At 41.6% G+C, this 21,217-nt stretch overlaps 1 protein-coding gene and 1 long non-coding RNA gene across 6 annotated transcripts in view; one reads left to right on the top strand and one right to left on the bottom strand.

Annotated features, from left to right (window-relative positions):
* LOC308474908 overlaps positions 1 to 21,217 on the top strand; it is a 306,542-nt gene that overhangs the window by 160,963 nt on the left and 124,362 nt on the right. The gene's annotated exons all lie outside the window — the stretch shown is intronic.
* The window catches only part of HERC2 (HECT and RLD domain containing E3 ubiquitin protein ligase 2), a 96,297-nt gene that overhangs the window by 39,895 nt on the left and 35,185 nt on the right, over positions 1 to 21,217 (bottom strand). For 4 of the 5 annotated variants that reach the window (XM_081001271.1, XM_081001275.1, XM_081001274.1 and 1 more), the window contains exons 28-54: positions 19,330 to 19,462; positions 19,103 to 19,230; positions 18,807 to 19,002; positions 17,920 to 18,056; positions 17,014 to 17,187; positions 16,785 to 16,921; positions 15,663 to 15,814; positions 14,837 to 15,028; positions 13,790 to 13,977; positions 13,485 to 13,677; positions 11,551 to 11,733; positions 10,879 to 11,063; positions 10,091 to 10,238; positions 9,788 to 9,984; positions 9,321 to 9,551; positions 8,725 to 8,860; positions 7,621 to 7,764; positions 6,572 to 6,714; positions 5,727 to 5,994; positions 5,038 to 5,180; positions 4,740 to 4,838; positions 3,309 to 3,477; positions 3,084 to 3,209; positions 1,531 to 1,639; positions 1,126 to 1,265; positions 549 to 739; positions 195 to 300 (exon numbers count right to left, since the gene is read on the bottom strand). In XM_081001271.1, the coding sequence (XP_080857397.1) occupies positions 195 to 300; positions 549 to 739; positions 1,126 to 1,265; positions 1,531 to 1,639; positions 3,084 to 3,209; positions 3,309 to 3,477; positions 4,740 to 4,838; positions 5,038 to 5,180; positions 5,727 to 5,994; positions 6,572 to 6,714; positions 7,621 to 7,764; positions 8,725 to 8,860; positions 9,321 to 9,551; positions 9,788 to 9,984; positions 10,091 to 10,238; positions 10,879 to 11,063; positions 11,551 to 11,733; positions 13,485 to 13,677; positions 13,790 to 13,977; positions 14,837 to 15,028; positions 15,663 to 15,814; positions 16,785 to 16,921; positions 17,014 to 17,187; positions 17,920 to 18,056; positions 18,807 to 19,002; positions 19,103 to 19,230; positions 19,330 to 19,462 (4,348 nt within the window). The remainder of the gene's footprint in view (positions 1 to 194; positions 301 to 548; positions 740 to 1,125; positions 1,266 to 1,530; positions 1,640 to 3,083; positions 3,210 to 3,308; positions 3,478 to 4,739; positions 4,839 to 5,037; positions 5,181 to 5,726; positions 5,995 to 6,571; positions 6,715 to 7,620; positions 7,765 to 8,724; positions 8,861 to 9,320; positions 9,552 to 9,787; positions 9,985 to 10,090; positions 10,239 to 10,878; positions 11,064 to 11,550; positions 11,734 to 13,484; positions 13,678 to 13,789; positions 13,978 to 14,836; positions 15,029 to 15,662; positions 15,815 to 16,784; positions 16,922 to 17,013; positions 17,188 to 17,919; positions 18,057 to 18,806; positions 19,003 to 19,102; positions 19,231 to 19,329; positions 19,463 to 21,217) is intronic. The other variant, XM_081001272.1, reaches the window with a different exon arrangement.

Genomic DNA, 21,217 nt, shown 5'->3' with positions numbered 1-21,217 from the left:
TATTAAACACCCTGATCTGTCCAAGCCCTGCTCCACCCCTTTTTGTGATATTTTCAGGTCACTTCCAGGTTTGGAATACACGTATCGGATGCACCTAAAACAGACACTGCCTGTATTACCATACTGCAAGTAAACAAAACAAGCTGCTCAATAATGAAACCAATTCCCTGTAGTCAAAACTGACAGTCTCCTACCTGAAACCACAACCAACGAGGGCATGTAGCTGCTGTCTGCAGGATCCACAATCATTTTCAGTCTGTGTACAAGGACGTCAGGGAAAATCTCCAAACGGATCCAGTGCTGGGGGGGGGAAATGACTGCAATTATCTAAAATTCTCTGGAGGCATGGTGGACTACAGTTATATGTGAACATGACTACTACTTCTTAGAATACAATACTTGGAAGTAGTTTCAGATAATAAAAACAGTATTGCTTTTTAAAAAAATATATCTGCAGGTATAGTTCTACTTTTATCAAATGATGGTGACAGCAATGAGATTACACTGAAATGTGAGGGAAGCTCGCGAACAACTTCTTTAAAACTCACCTTTCCTTGGGAGCCAGAAGACTGCCAGCACTGGTCCCCACCATCAATCAAACGTGAGGCCTGATTCACGGAAGATGAGACATTCAAATTTTTAACGATTCTTGACCAATCATCCAGTAGCATCCCTCTCTGGCTACTGTGACGCCTCTTCAGTTGCTTTCCGGAGCGGCCACAAAATACTGGAGATTGACCTATTGTAAATAGTTAGTGTTGTAGATTTGAAGACAACTATTTAATTCAGGGGCATGCTATCCTAAAGGCTGGAGCATTATACTGAACTGTATTTGTAGAGTTAATAATAATAATAATTTATTATTTATACCCCGCCAATCTGGCTGGGTTTCCCCAGCCACTCTGGGCGGCTTCCAACAAAACACTAAAATACAATAAAAAACACTAAAACACAGCACAAAGCTCTTCCTACAAGCTTTGTTCACAATAAAGAATTCTGCTGAGTTTATTAGAAAGAGGAGGTCCAATGAAAGTTAATCAGAAGCAGGGGTTTCCAAAAACTTTACCCACAACAAAGAGTTATGCAGAAACGTCTCAGACTTCATTAAGCTATAACGTATAATACCTGGCTCATTTATTCTTCCAAAAGTGTGTCGTGTGTTATGTTTCCTGGTTTTGAAACAGGTTTCACAGAAATCAAAGTCATCACAGTTTCTGCATTTAAATCTGGGTCCATTGATGGGAAACATCTGACAGCCATCACACCTAATTGAAACAAAAATTCAATTATCACATTAGCTTTTCTATTCCATTCACATAATTTAATCCAAACAAATTCTCATTCTATACCGTCTACTACAAAAATGCCTACTCTTTCAGGTTTTTTTACCTGTTGCATCTTGGGGGGGGAGGGGGGAATCAGGCCATGTTTTATGTTATAGAAACACTATAAGAAAAAAGATGCAACTTAAAGAAAAAGCCACAATAAAATGGTTAAAGGGCTTTTTATTATTTAAAAAAACACACTCACGTAACCCCTGGATGAATACTGGGAACAAGTTCCATTTCTGACAGTAATCCAGTCCAATGAGACTGCTGAGGAAAGTCAACAATGACATCTTTACCATTGGCACTAAAAGCTGTGACAAGAGAAGAAATGGGAAATATAAAAAGTATTTGTGAGATATACACATACTTCAGTGACTGCTGTACTGATATTTCCTACTTATGAAACTTCTGGTATAAAATATTTAGTGGTGTACTCAATTCCTTGCTTTAAAACAACGAGCTTTCTGTGAACCTGAAAACCAGTATTTAATCCAGATTTTTAGACCACTAACTAGCACTTCTAACTCGAGAACAAGTGTAATAGCTATTGCTTTATCCTGAAAATAAATCAAACCCAAAATGTGAAGCAGGCATATGTGACACTCTGCCTCTATTTGAAAGCTCGTGTCAAAAACACAACAAACTGCCCTCCCTTTCCTGATGCAATCTGAACTGTCAGGTGGAGGAAAGCACATGACTTTCAGAATGACCAAGTAACTTTTAAAGCTATAGTGTTCCTTATTAACAGCTCCTTCATATGAAAATGGAATATCAATTTATGGAAATAGCAAGCTCCATTCCATTACATCCCCCCCAACCCGCCAAACAGGTATGTCTTATGTCAGGACTGTTTACCAAAAAACTTTGACCCTAAATTCTGTGACTGAAGCATTGCTCACAAAACAGGGTTTTCCAACCTCCCCGCTTCCTGCTGCTGGTCCCTATTCCCCACCCCCAAAAAACACCCTGTTCCTGAGGATTCAGAGACACAGTGGCCTAGTCCACATGTGACACTAAGCCATACTATGACTTAGCATGAGCAGACAGGCTCCTGGGGAAGTTTGCTCTTGGTTATGCAGAGCTCAACCATGAGCCCTAATTCAGTCCACACGCTACATTAAGCTATGGCTTAGCTCACAATAGCGAGGCAGCAAATTGATAAGGGAGGAGCGAAGTTTCTCGGACCTCTTTCCTGGGAACGCATGCATTCACACTAAGCCATAGTTTGGCTTAGAGCAACATGCGAACCAGGTCTTTGGGACAGTGCAAGGGATGCCATGAAGAGCTGCAATGGGAAAGCATAACTGGCAAATGCTGTTGACATTTGCCACCTTACATGGGCAGAAGTGCCTCCCGCTCGCACAACGACATACTTAGAGCCAAGCCAATACAGTCGTACCTTGGTTGTCGAAAACCTTGGCACTCATCCATTTTGGCTCCCAAACACTGCAAACCCAGAAATGAGTGTTCTGGTTTGTGAACGTTCTTTGGAAGCCGAACGTCCAACGCAGCTTCCAATTGAGTGCAGGAAGCTCCTGCAGCCAATTGGAGGCCATGCCTTGGTTTCTGAATATTTCCGGAATTCGAACAGACTTCCAGAATGGATTTCATTCAACAACTTCCTGTTCATCAGAATTTGCTAAGCATTCCAACAGTTCAATATTAATCTTGCAGGCAACAATTCTACAAACAACAAAGTCCGTAATTCTGTGAAACCCATCCAACAAACTTTTTCTTTTAAAGAATACACATTACCTTTCACAACTCCCACGCTCCTGTGGGTAACAGAGCCCCACTTGTACTTGGGTGTAGTCACGGAGGTTTTTACTCGCACTTTGTCGCCAATCTTTATGTGTGATGGAGAGCTCTGTGGTGGGAATCCTATTTAAAAAATGCAAAAGCAATGAAATTAATGTCTTTGGATTTTGAGCGTGTAAAAGACAGCATTAGAAGAATGAATGAATGAAGTAACTGACTTGCCTATAAGTTCAACGTGGATATATCTGACCCAGTAAGTGCCACCTTTCTGCTGCCAATCGCATTGCACATTGAGATCATGCAGTCCATCGCGGTCCAATTTGATAACTTTGCCCACGTCGCCCTCACAAACCTCCTCATATGTCCTGCAGCATCTAACCATCATTCCCACCTAGGAGGAGGAAAAAATGGATCAATATTTACCACCTGAAGCTTCAACAGAAATGCAGTATCAAAGTAACTACCCTGAACAAGACAGACTACCCTGTGATTTAGGAGAATTTGCAATCACTGGCCCAGTTAATAGTTTGCCGTGAACACGCAAGAAGTGAAGTTACAGGGAACCAGGTAGAGGGCCTTCTCAGTAGTAGCACCCGCCCTGTGGAACATCCTCTCATCAGGTGTCAAACAGATAAACAACCACAAAACCTTCTAAAGACATCTGAAGGCAGTCTGTAATTTTGCCTTCTGTACTCCTCCCTGCTAGTGCATTGGGGGGGGGGCACACGATTCCTAGCTTATACAAGCAAACTGGGGGCATGGTTTGCTTCTATTATTTTGAACCAGGCCTGCACAAGTAAAATGCAATGATCCACACAATCACTGCCCTCAAAAAAAAAAAAAAAAAAAAAAAGCTGGAGAAGAAACAGGGGACGATCATGTATTGTAGTTCACACGTACAACAACGCATCCAAGGTCTGCAAGTCAGACATGCCCTCTCTGCACAAGCAAACGCCTTCGGAGCACTGTGTGAATCATCCCAATGTGGCTTCAGTCTATAAACCACACCACATGCTGGAGGGCAAAAAGGAAGACTCCAGCTCTGAGTTTGGGTTGAAGATTTCATCCAAATTCCAGAGGTGGAGAGCCAAATGGGATCTGTTCAGGCCTATACTTGGTGCCTAGCGAGAGCACCTCACACAATACTATGATGACCGCAAGCTAATGGCTTTCTAATCCAATGAAAATGTTAGGAACACAGGAAGCTGCCTTATTCAGAGTCAGAGGTCGTCCATCCAGCTTAGTACGTTTTATACTGATTGGTAGTGGCGCTCAGGATTACAGGCATGAGTCTTTTCCAGCTCTGCCAGGAGATGTCTGTGTTTGAAACGGGAACCTTTTGCATGTAAAACAGATGCTGTACAAGTCAGTTACATCCCTGAAAACACACTGTGGAAGGAGGAAGTAGCCCCTTGACGTTACCATGAAACAAAGAACATCAATGCCTTCTATGAATAGAGCAAAGCAACAACAGATTGCAACAGCTGGGAGATTAAATAAAGCAGCTTTTTGCAGTTATCAAAGCAATTTGCAGCTTCCGTGTTTATCTCCTCCTCCCACGTGCATCCACGTCAGCATTTCAGCTGCATCAGTATCATCCTTTTCAAATAGAGAACACTACAGTTCAAATGCAGGCTTCGTAGTCAAGCTTACCTGAATGTTCTCTCGCACATACACAGCATAATCATCATTACTTAAGAAATCAGCTCGCTTCTTGTAAGTCTGGCTTTCTGTTACAACGGCACCAGTAGACTGCAATAAAATAAAATTTAAAAATCCATAACTCTGACGCACATTATAAATGCTAAGTGCTCTGCAATGTAGACTCCCAAAATGATTGCAAAGAATGTTCATTTTGGTTTCCTGGCCCAAAGTTGTGACTGACATATCAGGAACACTGGCCTCTCTACATGTTTTTTCAGAATCCTAAGATCCCATTCCTAACGCTTACCATGGGATATGCAGCTTCTGCTTCTTCGACATCCTCTACTACTTCTTCATCTGAATACTCGTCAGATACAGTGTCACCATCTGAGAGGTCAGTAATTTGGACATCTGGGTGGTCCAAAAGCCAGCCCACCAAGGCTTCTACTCCTACAGCAAGACGTAATAAATACAGACATCAACAGTATTATTCACTTGACCTGACGTTCAAGAAAAAATAACTTTTCTCCTTGTGCTTCACCGACCCTACAGTCAACTTTGGCTGCACCAAATCATTCCCCCAGATTTAAAAAACAAAATATTCAATTCTTGTTTTTCAGGCGATTTTTCACAACCTCTCTTCAATTTCATCTCTTAAGACCATTTGGCAATCATTCAACATCAAAAATGTGGGGAAGGTGTAGCCCTGTGCATTTTCTGTGATATCCTCCTATCCCTTTTCACTGTTGGTTAACCCTTATAGTTCAGTTTCTCAGGTATGCAACCTTGGGGGTCATCTGTTTTTCTTTCCTTCCTTCTGGCTACCTGCAATTTAGTCCTTTTTGCTGCCTTTTCCCTTTCTCACATTCTCTTTTCCATCATATTACCCTATTTCCACAATATCTCATTCACTGAACGTCAAAGCACTTTCCAGCTTCTCAAAATCTTAATGCAACGTGTTCTTCCTTGAACCTCAAACAAACAAAAGCAAAGTACCTGGTAACCCAGAAGCACTTCCAGAGGTCCCCGAAAGTGATTTCAGTGCAAACTCAATATTCTTCCTGGGGAAACCCATTTCCATAAGCTGCACCACAATAGGAAGCGGTGGAATAGGGGATACTTTGCGTTTTTTCACTTTTGCTGGTCTGATGTGCTGGACTGTAACAGGGGTTGTGGCTTCACTGGAGCTGCAGTCTTCAAAGACTGGAGTTGAGGGATGTGCAGACTCGACTGCCAGGTACTGACACACAGCCAGTGCAGCAGCCTATAAGAAGATATACACAAATCTTTTTGCAACTGTAATACATTTACAAAGTACAGTTTGTATCTTGGATCCTGAACGCCTTGCGAGTCAAACGTTTTGGCTCCCAAACGCCGCAAACCCAGAAGTGAGTGTTCTGGTTTGCGAACGTTCTTTGGAATCTGATTGTCCGACACGGCTTCCGATTGGCTGCAGGAACTGCACCTTGGTTTCTGAACGTTTTGAAAGTCGAACGGACTTCCAGAAGAGATTCCGTTTGACTTCCGAGGTACCACTGTACATTAATAGGATTTATTATTTACGCCAGGTCTTGTGGCACATTCAAACTAACAAAGCACCAGGAGATCTAGGGCTTGACCCAGGAACCTTGTAGTCTGAAGCTGTGACCAGCATTGGACGCTGTGATTAGAGGCAGTAGGCAGTCTCTGAGATAAACACAATCAGGAAGGAAAAGCCTATTATATTACAAGCCACTGCTTTAAACTATGAATTGCCTTGGCAGAAAGCTTTTATTCTATTATTGTCTATCTAAATAAAACAATAACTGTTTCTCCTTAATGGGAGAATGCTCAGATCTTACCTCAAGTTCTTGCTTATCAAAAATCGCCTTCACAGGTGATGGCTGTGTTGCTGCCGTCAGCAGTTGTTGCAAGAGGATCATGGGCGGCTGAGGTCCCTCAGGAGACAAGTCTCCAACATCAGGTGATGTCACTACGCCATCATCTTAAGCCAAGGAAAGTGGATTTAAGTTTCAGAAACAACCAGAAACTGAAATACACTTCCAATAACAGATTACTTTCAATGGTGTCTCACTTCAAATGCAAACACCTCTTCTTCTTCTTTTTTAAAAAAGGAACATGTACATCACATTCTCTGTTCCAAAGAAATGAAGCTTTGAATTCTGAGAAGATGTTTTGTATTTAAATGTCTACCTCCAGAACTACCATTATCTCTTTTTATTATGTCGTTACATAAAAATGTTAAAACTGAAATGGAAAAAGGGCTTCAACTCACTTATAACATCTACTTACGAGTGACTGAAATCGCTAAGCACAGCGAAAGCTTGAGGAAGATTTCAAATAACCACTGATGGGTTTATACCATCTGAGATTTTATTCAATTTTTTTTTAAAAAAATAATAATCTAGGGCAATTAACAGGCAATGAGACAATCATCACTAACATTGGGTAAGTATCAGATTTCTTGAAGACGTATTAATTTCCTAGTTTCAGTGGAACAGGGTAACTCATTGCTGGACACTCTCCACATAAAACACAAGAATATCAATTCCCTAGAAGTAAAATGGGCCCTGCGTGGCTCTCTTTATTGCTCTATCCTTTCAGGGTATCTGCTTTCAGATGCAATTATTAAACCATATGAAAATATATAGAGAACATTACTGCTGGGAAGAAATTGCTTGTTACAGACAGAAAATGCTTCTTCTTTCACCTTTTTGACTTTCAACATTAAAAAAAACACCATGTATGTCCTGCCAGAAAGGAACTCACAGTAAGTCAAGACAATCGTGCACAAAAAACCGGTCCTTTCCTCTGTTCGTCTGCCTACTTCAACAGTAGAAAAAAGCAAGAAAATCCTTATCAACCTTGTAATCAAGCAGAATATTATTACCTGTGGGAAGTGAGCCGCCATCTTGCACTGCAGGCTGAGACAGGATTTGTCTTAATTTATCCTGGTGAGAAAGCAGAGCTCGACCTGCTTTTAGTATGTACAGTTTTAACTGCTGGCATCTGAGCAGATCCAAGTCTATTTGGCCTGTCCAAAACATATGATAGGCATTTCTTAGCAAAATAAATAGGAAGAATTGATCTACAAATATCTATTTTAGAAAGTGGTTTGTCCATCTGTCTGCTCAGGCGCCCTCTTGAGATAACATCACCAAACTCTGCACAAGGGTTCTCGATGTGGGGGCAGCAGACTTCATTGGTGTTTGGACACCGGTGGCAACATTTTGAATCAAAGATGGTGGACTGAAACATCGCTTTGGCATGACTTTGCCCATTTGGGAGCATAGTTTCTGCCAGCTCTCAATATATCATTACCAAACTTGACACAAGAGATCCCAAGGTGTGGGGAGCAGTCTTGGTTGGCATTTGGATGCTGGGCACCATTTTGAATCAAGATGGTAGGCTGAAACATGGCTTTGGCATGACTTCACTCTCTCACACACACACCCATTGACTTGGGGCCAAGTCAAGTGTTCCCCAGATCAGGTTGGACCACTGGGTTGGAGTGTACAGCCCTAAAACTCACAAATTACACTGTTCATTTAAAAATCACCAGTGCTTTTTTGTTTCTTCCCATTCCTGCTGGAATGCTTATTAGTAGAAACTCTTTATATTTTAACACACAGTTAAAATAAAGCTTGAAGATATGAAAAAACAGAAAAAAGAAATACTGAACTGTATTTTTATCATATCCAAGAGGCACTACTGCTTTAGCCCAGTGTTAGTTTTATATATTCATCATTAATGCCATTCACTTCTTCCATGCATTCTTATCATTCAGCATACAAACTTATGGCTCTATTGACTGAAAACAGATGTTTTCAAGTCTCCAAGTGGTGTGCAATAAAGGTACAATAGGGATAAAATTAAACATAAAACACCTACCAATTAAGAAACATTCTTCAAATCAGCACACTTTGACATCATCTGTTTAAGAGTAGCATCCTTTTAGAGTGAGCATAGTATTTATAAATCAAGAAAAACATACCCGAAACACCCTGATTTGGAGTCTTTATTCTGTGTTTTTCAACTTTACTTCCAGCCAAGTTCACCAGCTGAGCCCAGACAGACAGCATTGGTTCAGTGAATGGCAAATTATTGACATTAAAAGGAATGACCGGGAGCTATAGACAAACAGACATTTTAAATATATATTTCAGTATAAATTCCTTGTAAGTTGTGTTCATTTCTTTGCTTCCAACCTGAGAGAATTCCCTCCCTTCTCTGGGTGCTTGTAAAAGGTAGAAGCACTCCTAGACCAATGCAGAAGGGGCTGTCAAAATTTGCTTTCCCAGGGTGAAACAACAGTGAGGTAAAGCAAACAGAAAAGTTCTACCCAAAAGATGTGGAACTGAAGGTGACTTGTACAAGAGCTGCTCAAATATTGGTAACATATTACCTTATCTGAGCAGTGATGCATGACACTCGAAAGAAAAAAAATCAGCTTTTTTGGGATGCACAAATTGCTGCTCATCAGCCAGGAGAATATTAGAATATTTCCCAAAACGAACAAACAAACAGTCCACGTATAATGCATCGTACTCAGCTTACACCTTAAGCAAGGCGTCACTTTAATACACTTACTGGTTTTAGCTGACTGAGGGGACAGACTCTACAGGTTCTCATGTCATAAAACTGAACTGTGATTTTTCCTTTCGGGGTGATTCGTGTCACTGTGCCTTCTCCAAATTCATCATGGATAACTTGGCCACCTAACCGCAAGCGACTATCTATTCCGCCAATGACTGCCAGGACAGCCATCAAGCCTCCCACTTCTGGATTCTCAGAGTCAGGAAAGAAGTCTTCCAAAACAGCCTAGGAAAAAAAAGAGAACAGGCACAATGAAACTGTAGCAAGGACTTCCCTTTGGAAAATATTCGCAGTTCAAGAAAAACAACATGCAATAATATTTGATATTGCAGCCAATTTTACATTAAAGAAGGCAATCACTTCACAAAAATATATCATAGCTTTTAAATAGTTTGACAGAATCCATTAACGATTACTAGATTTAAAACAAAAATGAGTTGATTTTAAGATGCGGGAACTACCCCTTCTGACTGTTTTCCTGCAAAGATGTGGGTGATGGAGGTTAGCTGAGAGTTGATGTACTTGTTTATGAGTCCATTCCACTGGCTCAGTGAATGCAATGTCCTCAGCAGTGCCACTATCTCCTCTGCCAAAGTACTGCTGTGAGTGGCCGTGAGAGAGGCCTGAGGCCTTGCCTTCCTCCTCCTCAGAGTAGATTCTGCCAAAAAAAAGGGGAAATTTGAAAAAGAGGAAAACTCATAGACAGACATCAATATGGTTAAAAATATAAGAATACAACACTGAAGGCATAAATATTCTCCTACCTCTGAGCAGTGGGATATCTGAAGAGCAAGTGGTAAGCAGGCAGCCAAGGAAACCAAACAATTTTTCCACCAGGAATTTCATATCCCTCGACCTTTCGCTTTTATCCCAGGAAGGAAGGACTGCTTGTAGTAAATGCACTGCAAGGATCTAAAAGATGAAAACATATCTATTTTAAAGAAGTCTCTCAAGTTAGTAGGAAAGAACACTTAATTCTGCAAGTAGGCAGACACTCTTATGCCTCCTTGCACAAAATAACCACCAATGCTCCTCTTTCTAAAAAACATGGAGCCATTTTCTCATGTGTTACGATTCAAAATGATTTATTAAAAAAGACTTTAGGTATGTAATAATAATAATAATAATAATAATAATAATTTATTATTTACACCCCGCCCATCTGACTGGGCTTCCCCAGCCACTCTGGGCGGCTTCCAAAAAAACATTAAAATACTGTAATACATCAAACATTAAAAGCTTCCCTAAAATGTAAGCTGTAATGTTATGCGTATAAGCTGTAAATAACTGCCTAATGTCAACCCACTGTGTGAAAAAAATAATCCCCTGCTAGGGACCCAACAAACCACATTTCCACTTCCTCTTTCACATCTAGGCAAAATGCAGCAACGAAACCATTCTGCGTCTTCTTCCTGCTTCATCGCTTTCAAGAGAAAGGTGTCTGATCTTGAATCGAGCCACAGACATGAAGTGTGGCTTTCAAACCCTATTATGACTCAGCTGTAGTGGGTTAAAAACCCCACTGGATATCTCCACCAGTGAAAGGCATTACCTGTCGTTGTAGAGATGCAGCAGTAAACGATTCATGTCCCTCGACGATTTTCATTAGGAGAGTTATCCATTGCGACGTACTAAGAGTGCTGCACATCTGAGGCATGAGGGCTATACTTCGGATGAATCCCAGTGAACACCAGCTCCTGTGCTGTTCTTTATTAACCAATGTATTTGGTACAGAAGCTGGAATTTATTTTTAAAAAAGAAAGACTCTTAAGTCCTCTTAGTTGCCTAAAATTACTACATTTGCGCATTTACACCTGAATTATTTGCCTCAAAGCACCTAAAGTTAAACCGGCTTTTTAGAATAAACAGTTTTCATGTTGCAGAATAGAACAATAGCTCATTTTATTTATCAGCGTCAGAAAGCATGGGCAATATCATGTACTTTTGCCTGTTTTAGTTGAACTCAACAGGATAACTATGAAAACCTAAGGAAAACAACAAAACACAGGAGAAAGCAAAGCACCAAAAATCGCTCTACAACAAAGGCCTGTTTGCTCTGGTAAAAAATGGTGAAGCTCTTTTAAATATACTTTTTAAAATGCACTGCTGCAGACATGGGATGAGGCAAATCATTCTAACTTGAGGAGCCACAATAGGTTCCACTGATATGAGGATGAAGGACTCGGCACACAAAACAAGACTTTGATCTGGTGCAGGTATCTACCTGATTTGTCTACGGTCCCGCTCTCAACTAGCATGCGCAGCAGCCCACACAAAGTTCTTGTTGCTTCGTTCTGCATGACTTCAGCGTGGACTCCAGCTGAGAGGCAGAGAGTCTGCAGCAGATTCACTGTGCTTGTCAGCATCATGGAAGTGGGGTGGAGATTTCTTTCAACTTGTTCTCCTTCTGAAACAAGAGTCAAAATAAATGACAGAAGACAATGAAATTGATGCGCTCCGTTGCAAGCTCCTTATTTTCACAAGCGAATTAATTCAGGTCTCCTAACACTGGGTGACTAGTGATGTGTGGAAGTGAGAGCTGGACCATAAAGAAGGCTGATCACCGAAGAATTGATGCTTTTGAATTATGGTGCTGGAGGAGACTCTTGAGAGTCCCACGGACTGCAAGAAGATCAAACCTCTCCATTCTTAAGGAAATCAGCCCTGAGTGCTCACTGGAAGGACAGATCCTGAAGCTGAGGCTCCAATACTCTGGACACCTCATGAGAAGAGAAGATCCTGATGTTGGGAAAGATTGAGGGCACAAGGAGAAGGGGACGACAGAGGACGAGATGGCTGAACAGTGTTCTCAAAGCTACCAGCATGAGTTTGACCAAACTGCAGGAGGCAGTGGAGGATAGGAGTGCCTGGCGTGCTCTGGTCCATGGGGTCATGAAGAGTTGGACACAACTAAACGACTAAACAACAACAACGCTGGGTGACAGCAAGCACTGTGCAAGGTGATTTCAGCTCAGGGATTCCCTTTTCTCTCCCTCCCTCCCAGTACGGCCCTACCTTACTGCTCCCAAATCTGTTCTAGAGGGTCGTCCCCCCCAACCCTCCTGTGTGCATATTTGGAAGGCACACACAACAGGCTGAAGAGGGAGGAGAGAATCCATTCCACTAATTGTGCCTGTTCCACTGGTGGACAGACACCCCTGGATATTGACTTTCACTTTAAACCTACGAGTATTTTAAAAAATGCCAGAATTTCCTTAACCTTGGACAAACCGGTAAAAAAAAGAGAGAAATTGGAAATATCCAATTTAATGTTGTTTTTCCAGGCAAATTAATCTTCCACAGCTTCAGAATGGCACGATGAGGAAAAATCATAACTGGACTAATATTACAGTATTGAGTGGAGGTTTACATTGCGGGGATGACATGCATACATAGAAATGCATACACCTGAACCGCTACCACACAGCCATCCTTACCTTCCAAGCAAGGCGGAGAGCTTTCAAGAGCTTACTGGGTTCTGGAATGTTCTCTCGCAAGATGTTGCAGGGCTGTCCACATTTCCACAAGTTCTCGCGAGAGCCTTCCAGAGCTTGGTAAGCAAGCCTAAAGGTTAAAAGCTCTTTGAGCACCAGGAACACCCGGTGAAAAAGAAGCTTTTTGAGCTCTCCGCCTTGTGTGTAATTAATCTGCAAGATTTCAACTGAGCTAGGTTGAAATTGCACAGGTTAATTGCATGCAAGAGGTGGTGCTACTGTATACCAACATGCCACTCAAATACCAGCACTGGAAGTGAAATTAACCCAAAATAAATTAAGCCCCACATTCTGTTCCCAGCAGCTGGAGCAATGTTAGAAAGTTCAGAAAGTTAAAAGATGGTTAATAATAATAATAATAATGTTATTATTTAAACACTACCCATCTGGCTGGGTTGCCCCATCCACTCTTATAATGTCAATGTCCAGAATAGCTAGGTTTTTAACCTCTCTGCATCCCTTATGTCTTATGATTGGAAGAGGAGAATGCATGTTCTAGGAATACCTATAACTACAAAACTACTAAGTGTTTGGCTTCTCTAAATTAGTTGGATCTCTTTCTTGAAAAACGAGGTGTGAGTAGAACAAGGCCTATTTGTTCAAACCACTTACTTACTGCTTGGGAGCTACATTACCACTTGTTCAGCACAAAAAAAAGCCTTACCAGAATCATCCTCTGTGTCCGAGTCTTCTGTTGTAGGCTGAGAAGCAGGTGGTGGTTCAGCCAGCTTGAGATCATATTTTCCCTCTTTCCCCATCCTGTAAGAATTGGTGCTGCCAGTGTCCCACTGAACTCGAATCCAGCCGTCTTCACCCAATTCTCCAATCACGCGCCCCAAGCCTGGAGGAGGGCCATCCTGAAGGGAAGAGCAGCAGAAATACAGGAAAGTTTAAAAACATATGGCCAATAATTAAGATCATAGAGTGAACTGAAATCCAGCAAATATGACAGACATAGGCAAGCAGTACCTGATCTCCCCACTTCCAGTCCACCCCCCTCATCACTCTGGTGCCAATCTTCATCATGGCTGCCAACTCTGGCCCTGATACAGGAAGCTGAACTGGAGTGGTCTCCTTCCGGGACTCTTCTAGGACTGTAGCAGAAACACCACGAGACGAAGCAAGCATATCTTCCTCGACGTTGTCCGAACTAGGCCCTAATTTAATGAGAGGTATCTTGAGATCTTGCAGCTGTTAACAGATAACTAATATCAAAAGTAGTAACTTATTCCAGCTTTCCAAAGCGGTCTCCACAAGAATGTAATACTTTTGTTCAATGTGCAAAGCCGAAGAGGCATAGTTCAGCGGTAGGAAATATTCTATTTTTTAATTATTTTTAAAAAGTTTTTATTTATACTTTTCAAGTTTATACATTTCATTAGTTTTCCAATCAGTTTAACATTTCAAAGTTTGACTTCCTTCCCCTCCTCCTTTCTGCAGTTCCTTAAATTTACTTTTTAATATCTTCTGCATATCCAAATTCATTTAATTTGCTCGTTTAATGATCTACTTCAAATATATACTCTTATGAAACTGCAGGTTATTACAATAATCCTGCTAATGATTTCATCTGTTTGCAATTTATCTGTAAATATTCTATAAACCATTTCCACATTCTTTTATAAAAAGTTTGTTATCTTGATTTCTTATTCCGATAAGTTTCACCATTTCCATAAGTTTTTGTATCCATTCTTTCTTTACTGGGACTTCTGCTTCTTTCCACCTTTGGGCAAGTAGCATTCTTGCTGCTGTAGTAGCATAGATGAATAAGTTTCTATACAATTTACATAGTTCTGTCCCTATAATTCCCAAAAGAAAAGCTTCTGGGGTTTTTTTACAAAAGGTATTTTGAACATCCTTTTCAATTCATTGTACATCATTTCCCAGTAAGCTTTAACCTTACAACAAGACCACCTCCGATAGGAAATATCCTAAGGGTTCTAAAGCAGACCAAACATTCTATTCTCAACAGTGAATTGACAGGTAAAATGGGTCTTTCCCAAGTAGCAAACGTACCTATCAGTCGCAACGTGGTTTGCGTCAGTGCCAACATGCCAGAATTGAGAAGAAGGTTCATGGTGTTTGCACCATGCTGTAGGGTTAGCATATTAAGCATGACTAATAAGAAACGTGCTTGTGGAATAGTCCCAAGGCTTGGTCCCGCAGGGTTCTCATTGGTAATGGTTTGCAGGGGAACAGGTTGGATTCCTAGAAGAAATAGGATATATTTTAACAGACACACACAAGGCAATGGCTGCTTATTGGCTCAAGTAAATGACCTTGAGATGACTGTTAGTTTGCTTCTGGAACTGGTTTACTAGTTAAGTTGCCTCTGTTTTCAGACGTTCCCAGCAGTCTCTCCAAGGAAAGAACAGATTCACCTGACAGCACTTCATCTAAGTAAAGCTTGCAAATACAAAACCATATTTCACTGGATGTATGGCCACTCACAAGATTTGTTTGATAGCCAAATCTTCAAAGGAGGAATGAGATTATGAGCCAAAGCTACAAGTACTACCCATAATGTGCACCTCAGAAGAGAGGGCTCACTTCCTTCCATCTTCCTCCAAAGAAATTAAACTCCCCAGAAGCAACATGGAAGAGCATAAGTACAACCGTAAAACATCCCTGAATATGCCATGTCCCACAGCCAGCTTTGGATAGGTGGTTAGGGAGAGAAAGGAGCATCAAATACATGATTTGGTGGCTGCAAGATGTGCAAAAAATACTTTTGAAACTTGGTGGAAATTCAACAACTTGCACCCAACTAACAGACACAAAAGAAAAGTAAACGAATTGGAGTTTTTATTTTAAATTACAGAAGAGTATTGGTAATACTCACCTAGTTCTTTGAACCTGTTGTTAGCATCAAGCAAGATGTTCCGAACGTTCTGAATAGCCCATGAGTACAACTTCCCAAAAGTAACTTCCAGGAGCATACGATTGAAGGGCGGAATCAGATCCACATCCTTTAAGCAGTCCGTTAAGGGTTCCCTATGTGGATAACAAGCAAGCCATGATTTCCAGTGTTTTCAGAACGGTAACCTACCTTAACACCTATTTTGCATCGCAAGCGGATACTGCTGCAAAGGACGTCAACAGTGTTGGGGGCCACACGCAAGCCAGAAAAAGCTGCCCACCTGCTGTTCAAACCCTCTCAGAACCCCACCTTCTGTGCCTTTGCAAGACTTTCCCAGTACAGTGGTACCTCAGGTTACATACGCTTCAGGTTACAGACTCCGCTAACCCAGAAATAGTGCTTCAGGTTAAGAACTTTGCTTCAGGATGAGAACAGAAATCGTGCTCCGGCAGCAGCAGGAGGCCCCATTAGCTAAAGTGGTGCTTCAGGTTAAGAACAGTTTCAGGTTAAGTACGGACCTCCGGAACGAATTAAGTACTTAACCTGAGGTACCACTGTACACATTTGCATTAGCTCAAGGAGAAGGGTAGGATCTGGACAGGGGGCTGAACCGAGATCTGGACCACTCCGCATGCAGCTGCCCCCACCTGACCATCACCTAATGTCATATGACATCTGGAGATTCAAATTTAAACCCGCGACTGCAAAGGAAGAAGTGGGGGTGCAGACTCTTACTTTGGAATTTGGTGCTGCGGCTACACCTGTCCTGCGCCTGACATTATATGATGTCAAAGTGATGGGCAAGTGGCTATAGTTTGAGCCAAAATACAATGCAGGCCAAATGGGGGGTGCCTGGCAGGCTGGAGGTTTCCCACCACTGCTACTATGAGAAACAAGGTGCTCCTATGACACATAAATGCTACACCAGGACCATGAACATCATCACCTAGTGCTCCACCTGTGCCATACTGGAGCTTTTTTTCACCGTCATAGTTCCCAAGGTCCCCCTGTGAAACCCCTATGTTTCACCTAAACAGCACAACAAAGAGCCAGATTAGGTATAAAGAAGCAAAAGTGTGAGCTGCAAGGGAGAACGAAAATTACCCAATGTTGGTTCCTTCCGGAATAAGTCTTTGCCATCCACAGAACATAGCGTATTGTGCAGAAGGCAACAGAAAACTCTTGGTTGCCAGCTTTAGGATTGTATCAATGCCCTCTAAACGAACCTCGGCTCTTTCCAGCTACAAAACAAGAGAGAAGGGAGGTAAATATTTTATCTATGTAAGAACTTTACGCAGCAAGGCCCTGCCATATGAAGTGAGCCATGCCTTACCTGCTTTAGTAAGCACTTCCGCATCTTTTCAACATCAATGGGCTCTTCTTTTAAAGCAAATTCAACTATGGTATTGAGAAGAGCAGACTGGGGATATAAGCCCTGGACGTTCTGTTTCAGCCATTTGTATTTGTGAACACCCGTAACTGTGTTCATCAGTGGCTGCCATTTATCCTAGAAAAAACAAAATGCACATTTACCCTCAACTTAATAACCTAAGAAATCAGTTTGAAAATAGTGCTTGCCCCACAGTGGCACGTTAATATAGAAAAATTTAGAGCACTAAGTTCTACAACCAAGAAAGGTTTTACAAATGTGACCTATTAAGTACACCGCATTTATTCATGTGCGACACTTTTTAACTTAAAAAGGGAGAATTCAACAGGTAGAAGGAATTACCTTTGGCTACAAAGGAAGGCCAATGCTTACATTTAAAATCTACATTTATGACACAAAGGAAGTTCATCCAAGACTTGGAGCCAGTTCACTTAAACACCCAACTAGAGATCCTCTCTGTGTGACTGTGAGGAAGGTCTTACACACTTGCGTATCATGTATATACAAAGTAAGGTTCAGCAAGGATATCCAAATGCACAACTTTCCTCTACAGAGAGTGGCTGCGAAATCACTGGGCATCAGTACAGCACGTATGCCACAAAGATGCATACATATTGTGTTATCTACTGTTTTGTGAATGACCACTGTTAATAATGTAATTCATTTCTCTCTTTGCACAGCTGCTTTTGCAGCAACAGACTAATGCGCTTGTTTACGCAGCGACAAACTAACATGACTACCACTCTGCTAAACATACCGCCTGACACTCAGCTGCCACGTTCACATATTCTGAATGGTCGTTAGCTACTGTGCAGCTGGCTCATATTTAGTACGTGATACTCTGCATACCTTGGGCGATTTGGCTGACAAGGGCCTTTTATCAGCTGTCACAGGGCTGTGAGGTATGACACAGGGCTCTTCCAAATCACTCTCCTCATTCCCAATTTTGGACTCTTCTACATCAGACGGCTCAGATTTTTTAGGGACTAGCAGCAAGACACAAAGGAAACATGTTAAATGTATTTATTTATATTTATAGTCTCCCCTTCACCCTTGGGCCCCAGGGGTGGGTTACATACAGTTTCAAAATAGTTAAAATGTTACTTCAATACAGTGGTACCTTGGTTCACGAAGTTAATCCATTCCGGGAGTCCGTTTGACTCCCAAAACCATTCGAAAACCAAGGCGCAGCTTCTGACTGGCTGAAGGAGCTTCCTGCACTCAAGCAGAAGCCACGTCGGATGTTTGGCTTCCGAAAAACGTTCACAAACCAGAACACCGATTTGTTTGACAACTAAGTGTTCCAGAACCAAGGTGCCACTGTACATCAAATTTGTGTCACCTTTATCCACTTCCAAAAGCATGAGCAAAACTATTTTTTTTAATTACCAAGAAAAATGGGAGCTTCCATAGAAAACACTGCTTTACAAAAATGTAAAGAATTCAGAGTGACGCACAACTGCAAGTAGACACCCCTTCTTTTCCCCTCTCCCTGAACTGTGTCCCTCCAATTCCTAATTACACTATGTCTTTTGCAATTAGATAGAGCCCACATAGTATTAAGTGAGATCTAGCAAGATATATATTTATGGAATCTTTTTTTAATGGGATGCAAGTCTTGCTTGAGAATGAATGAAGCAAGCAAGCATCTGTTGTATTCTACCTCACAAGCAAACTGACAAAATGCATAATAGTCTCTTTCCCTTCAACAAGAAATTGTATTTCAAAACATTTACCTCTCTTTTTTCTTCGCTCTCTAATTATCTTCTGAACTACCCTTCTCCATCGGGGCAAAGAACTTAGACTTTTAAGCTTGGACATAATGGAGAGGTCATTACACACTGCCGGACGCAATTCATTGAAGAGGAACCTCAAACGCTCAATAACAGGGGCACAAACCTCTTTGTAAGATCTTCCTTGTTCCTGGTGAGTCTTAAAACGACAATGCAAACAGATCCCTCTGTTAGTAAGGTAACACTAACACCTAATGTCTCAAGAAAGGGTACCAGTGATTCCTTGGTCTGATGCTTACCTTGATCAGCGAGCATTTTGCTTGGTAGACAACACGACACACATCTGCTACAGATTTTGGAAGTACACGATGTTTAACTTGGTCAACTCCTAGCATAGCAGGATGAACAAGCGAGAGTGCTATATGACCTTTAAGAGGGGGAACAAGAGAGGAGATCTCATTGGAGGAAAAAAAATCAAAATAATACAGTAAGAATTTTAGAACAATTGTGTGTCAAATGTAGATACCTAAATCCTCATGCTTTAGAAGGCAACATAGCAACAGACGTCCTACTTCCTCCACTGGGTGCTCTGGAGGGAACGTAATTGGTGTTGTCAAGTGGCACTGTTTGCAATACCTCTCCACTTGACATAAGAAGTCCTGCACAAAAATGAACACATTTAGTCAAGTTATCACTGCAGTATCCATGCATTGCAGCAGACGTTACTTTTTATAACAATAATAAAAAATTAACAAATATTTGCAAGCTTGTTCTGACTGCAAACCATTTCAAACTCTGTCCCTATGAGCTACTAAGAGTCCCTGATAGTGCTATAATGCTGTGTGTATGCTGCACAAGAAAAACCTGAGCAAAGAGTTGTGGCATTCTGAAGATTTACCGTGGGATAAACATATATATATAGAGAGAGAGAGAGAGTATAGAGAGTAGAGAGATAGATTTAGAGATAGCTATAGAGATATATAGATCTAGTTCTATATAGATATCTATATTATCCTCCACAGGTAGACACATGCAGAGAGAGAAAATACTGTAAAACAGTGGGGCAAAAAAGAAACCCTATTGCAAACAACGCAAGCTTAAGAAACGGAGGGGAAAGAACTGAAAACAGGAGCAACATCAAACCACTATAAAAGCAGATGTGGAGAACTTTTGGCCCTCCAAATGTAGATGCACTACAAGTCTCATCATTCATGAGTATTGGCAGCACTGAATGTGTCTGTTGAGAGATGGAGCCCATCTGGAGGGCCACAGGTCTCCCGCCCCCCAAAAGGCAGTATTCTGTAACAGCCCCAAATTCTTCTGACAGGATGATGAAATACAGACAGTGATAGGTGTTTCCAGTGGTAGCTCTCAAGATTTGGGTAACCCACCTGACACATTTCTGATCATGACACTACCTGAAGCAAGGCCTTAAATGAAGAATGAAGCGCTCAGGCAATTTCATATAGGAGGAGGAGATTCTTTAAATATTTTGCCCCAAACCTTTCATCATGTGTGGGCACCCTTGGCCCCTCTGAACGTCGCTGAGCTATGACTCCCAGAGTCCCTACCACTGAATGGCTGTGCTTGCTGGGGCTGATGGGAGTTGTGGTTCAGCAACCTCTGGAGAACCAAAGTCTCTTTCACCCCCAACCCGATTTAGGACTTTGACGAGCTGACTGAACCCAGGAGCAAGTGGGCAAGGAGTCAAAAAGCTGGAAGCCAAATTTGGAAACCATTTAGGTTTCTGGATTGTCTTCAAGAGGCAGTGCACCTATGCTGCATTGTAGAAGTAAAACCTGGAGGTCACTTGAACATGGATGGCCAAAGTCAGGCCTGGTCCTGAAGCCAAAAATATCAGCTCCTCTCCTTACATTTTCTGTATACTATACTTTCGAATAAGGTCATTTCAAATAAAGGCTCCACAAAGCTACAAGTCTTAACAGGCAAAGCTTCTCCAAAAGTTACTAATTATAACCCATCCCTCGTATGCCACACAATTCTCGTTTCCTTTGCCTTCTATGGCATAATCCAGGGGTCAGCAAACTTTTTCAGCAGGGGGCTGGTCCACTGTCCCTCATACCTTGTGGGGGGCCAGACTATATTTTGAAAAAAATGTGTGAACGAATTCCTATGCCCCACAAATAACCCAGAGATGCATTTGAAATAAAAGCACACATTCTACTCATGTAAAAACACCAGGCAGGTCCCACAAACAACCCAGAGATGCATTTTAAATAAAAGGGCACATTCTACTCATGTAAAAACACGCCGATTCCTGGACCATCTGCGAGCTCGATTTAGGCAGCGATTGGGCCGGATCTGGCTCCCAGGCCTTAGTTTGCCTACCCATGGCATAATCCCAAGAGATAATATTTCTTCCAGGCGTTACTTAAGAAGCATTCTTAGATGCA

The sequence above is a fragment of the Podarcis pityusensis genome, assembly GCF_964106645.2.
Source record: "Podarcis pityusensis genome assembly, chromosome: 4".
Taxonomy (NCBI): Eukaryota; Metazoa; Chordata; class Lepidosauria; order Squamata; family Lacertidae; genus Podarcis; species Podarcis pityusensis.
Note: the sequence above shows the minus strand (reverse complement) of the source record. Positions and strands in the feature narration are given on the sequence as shown.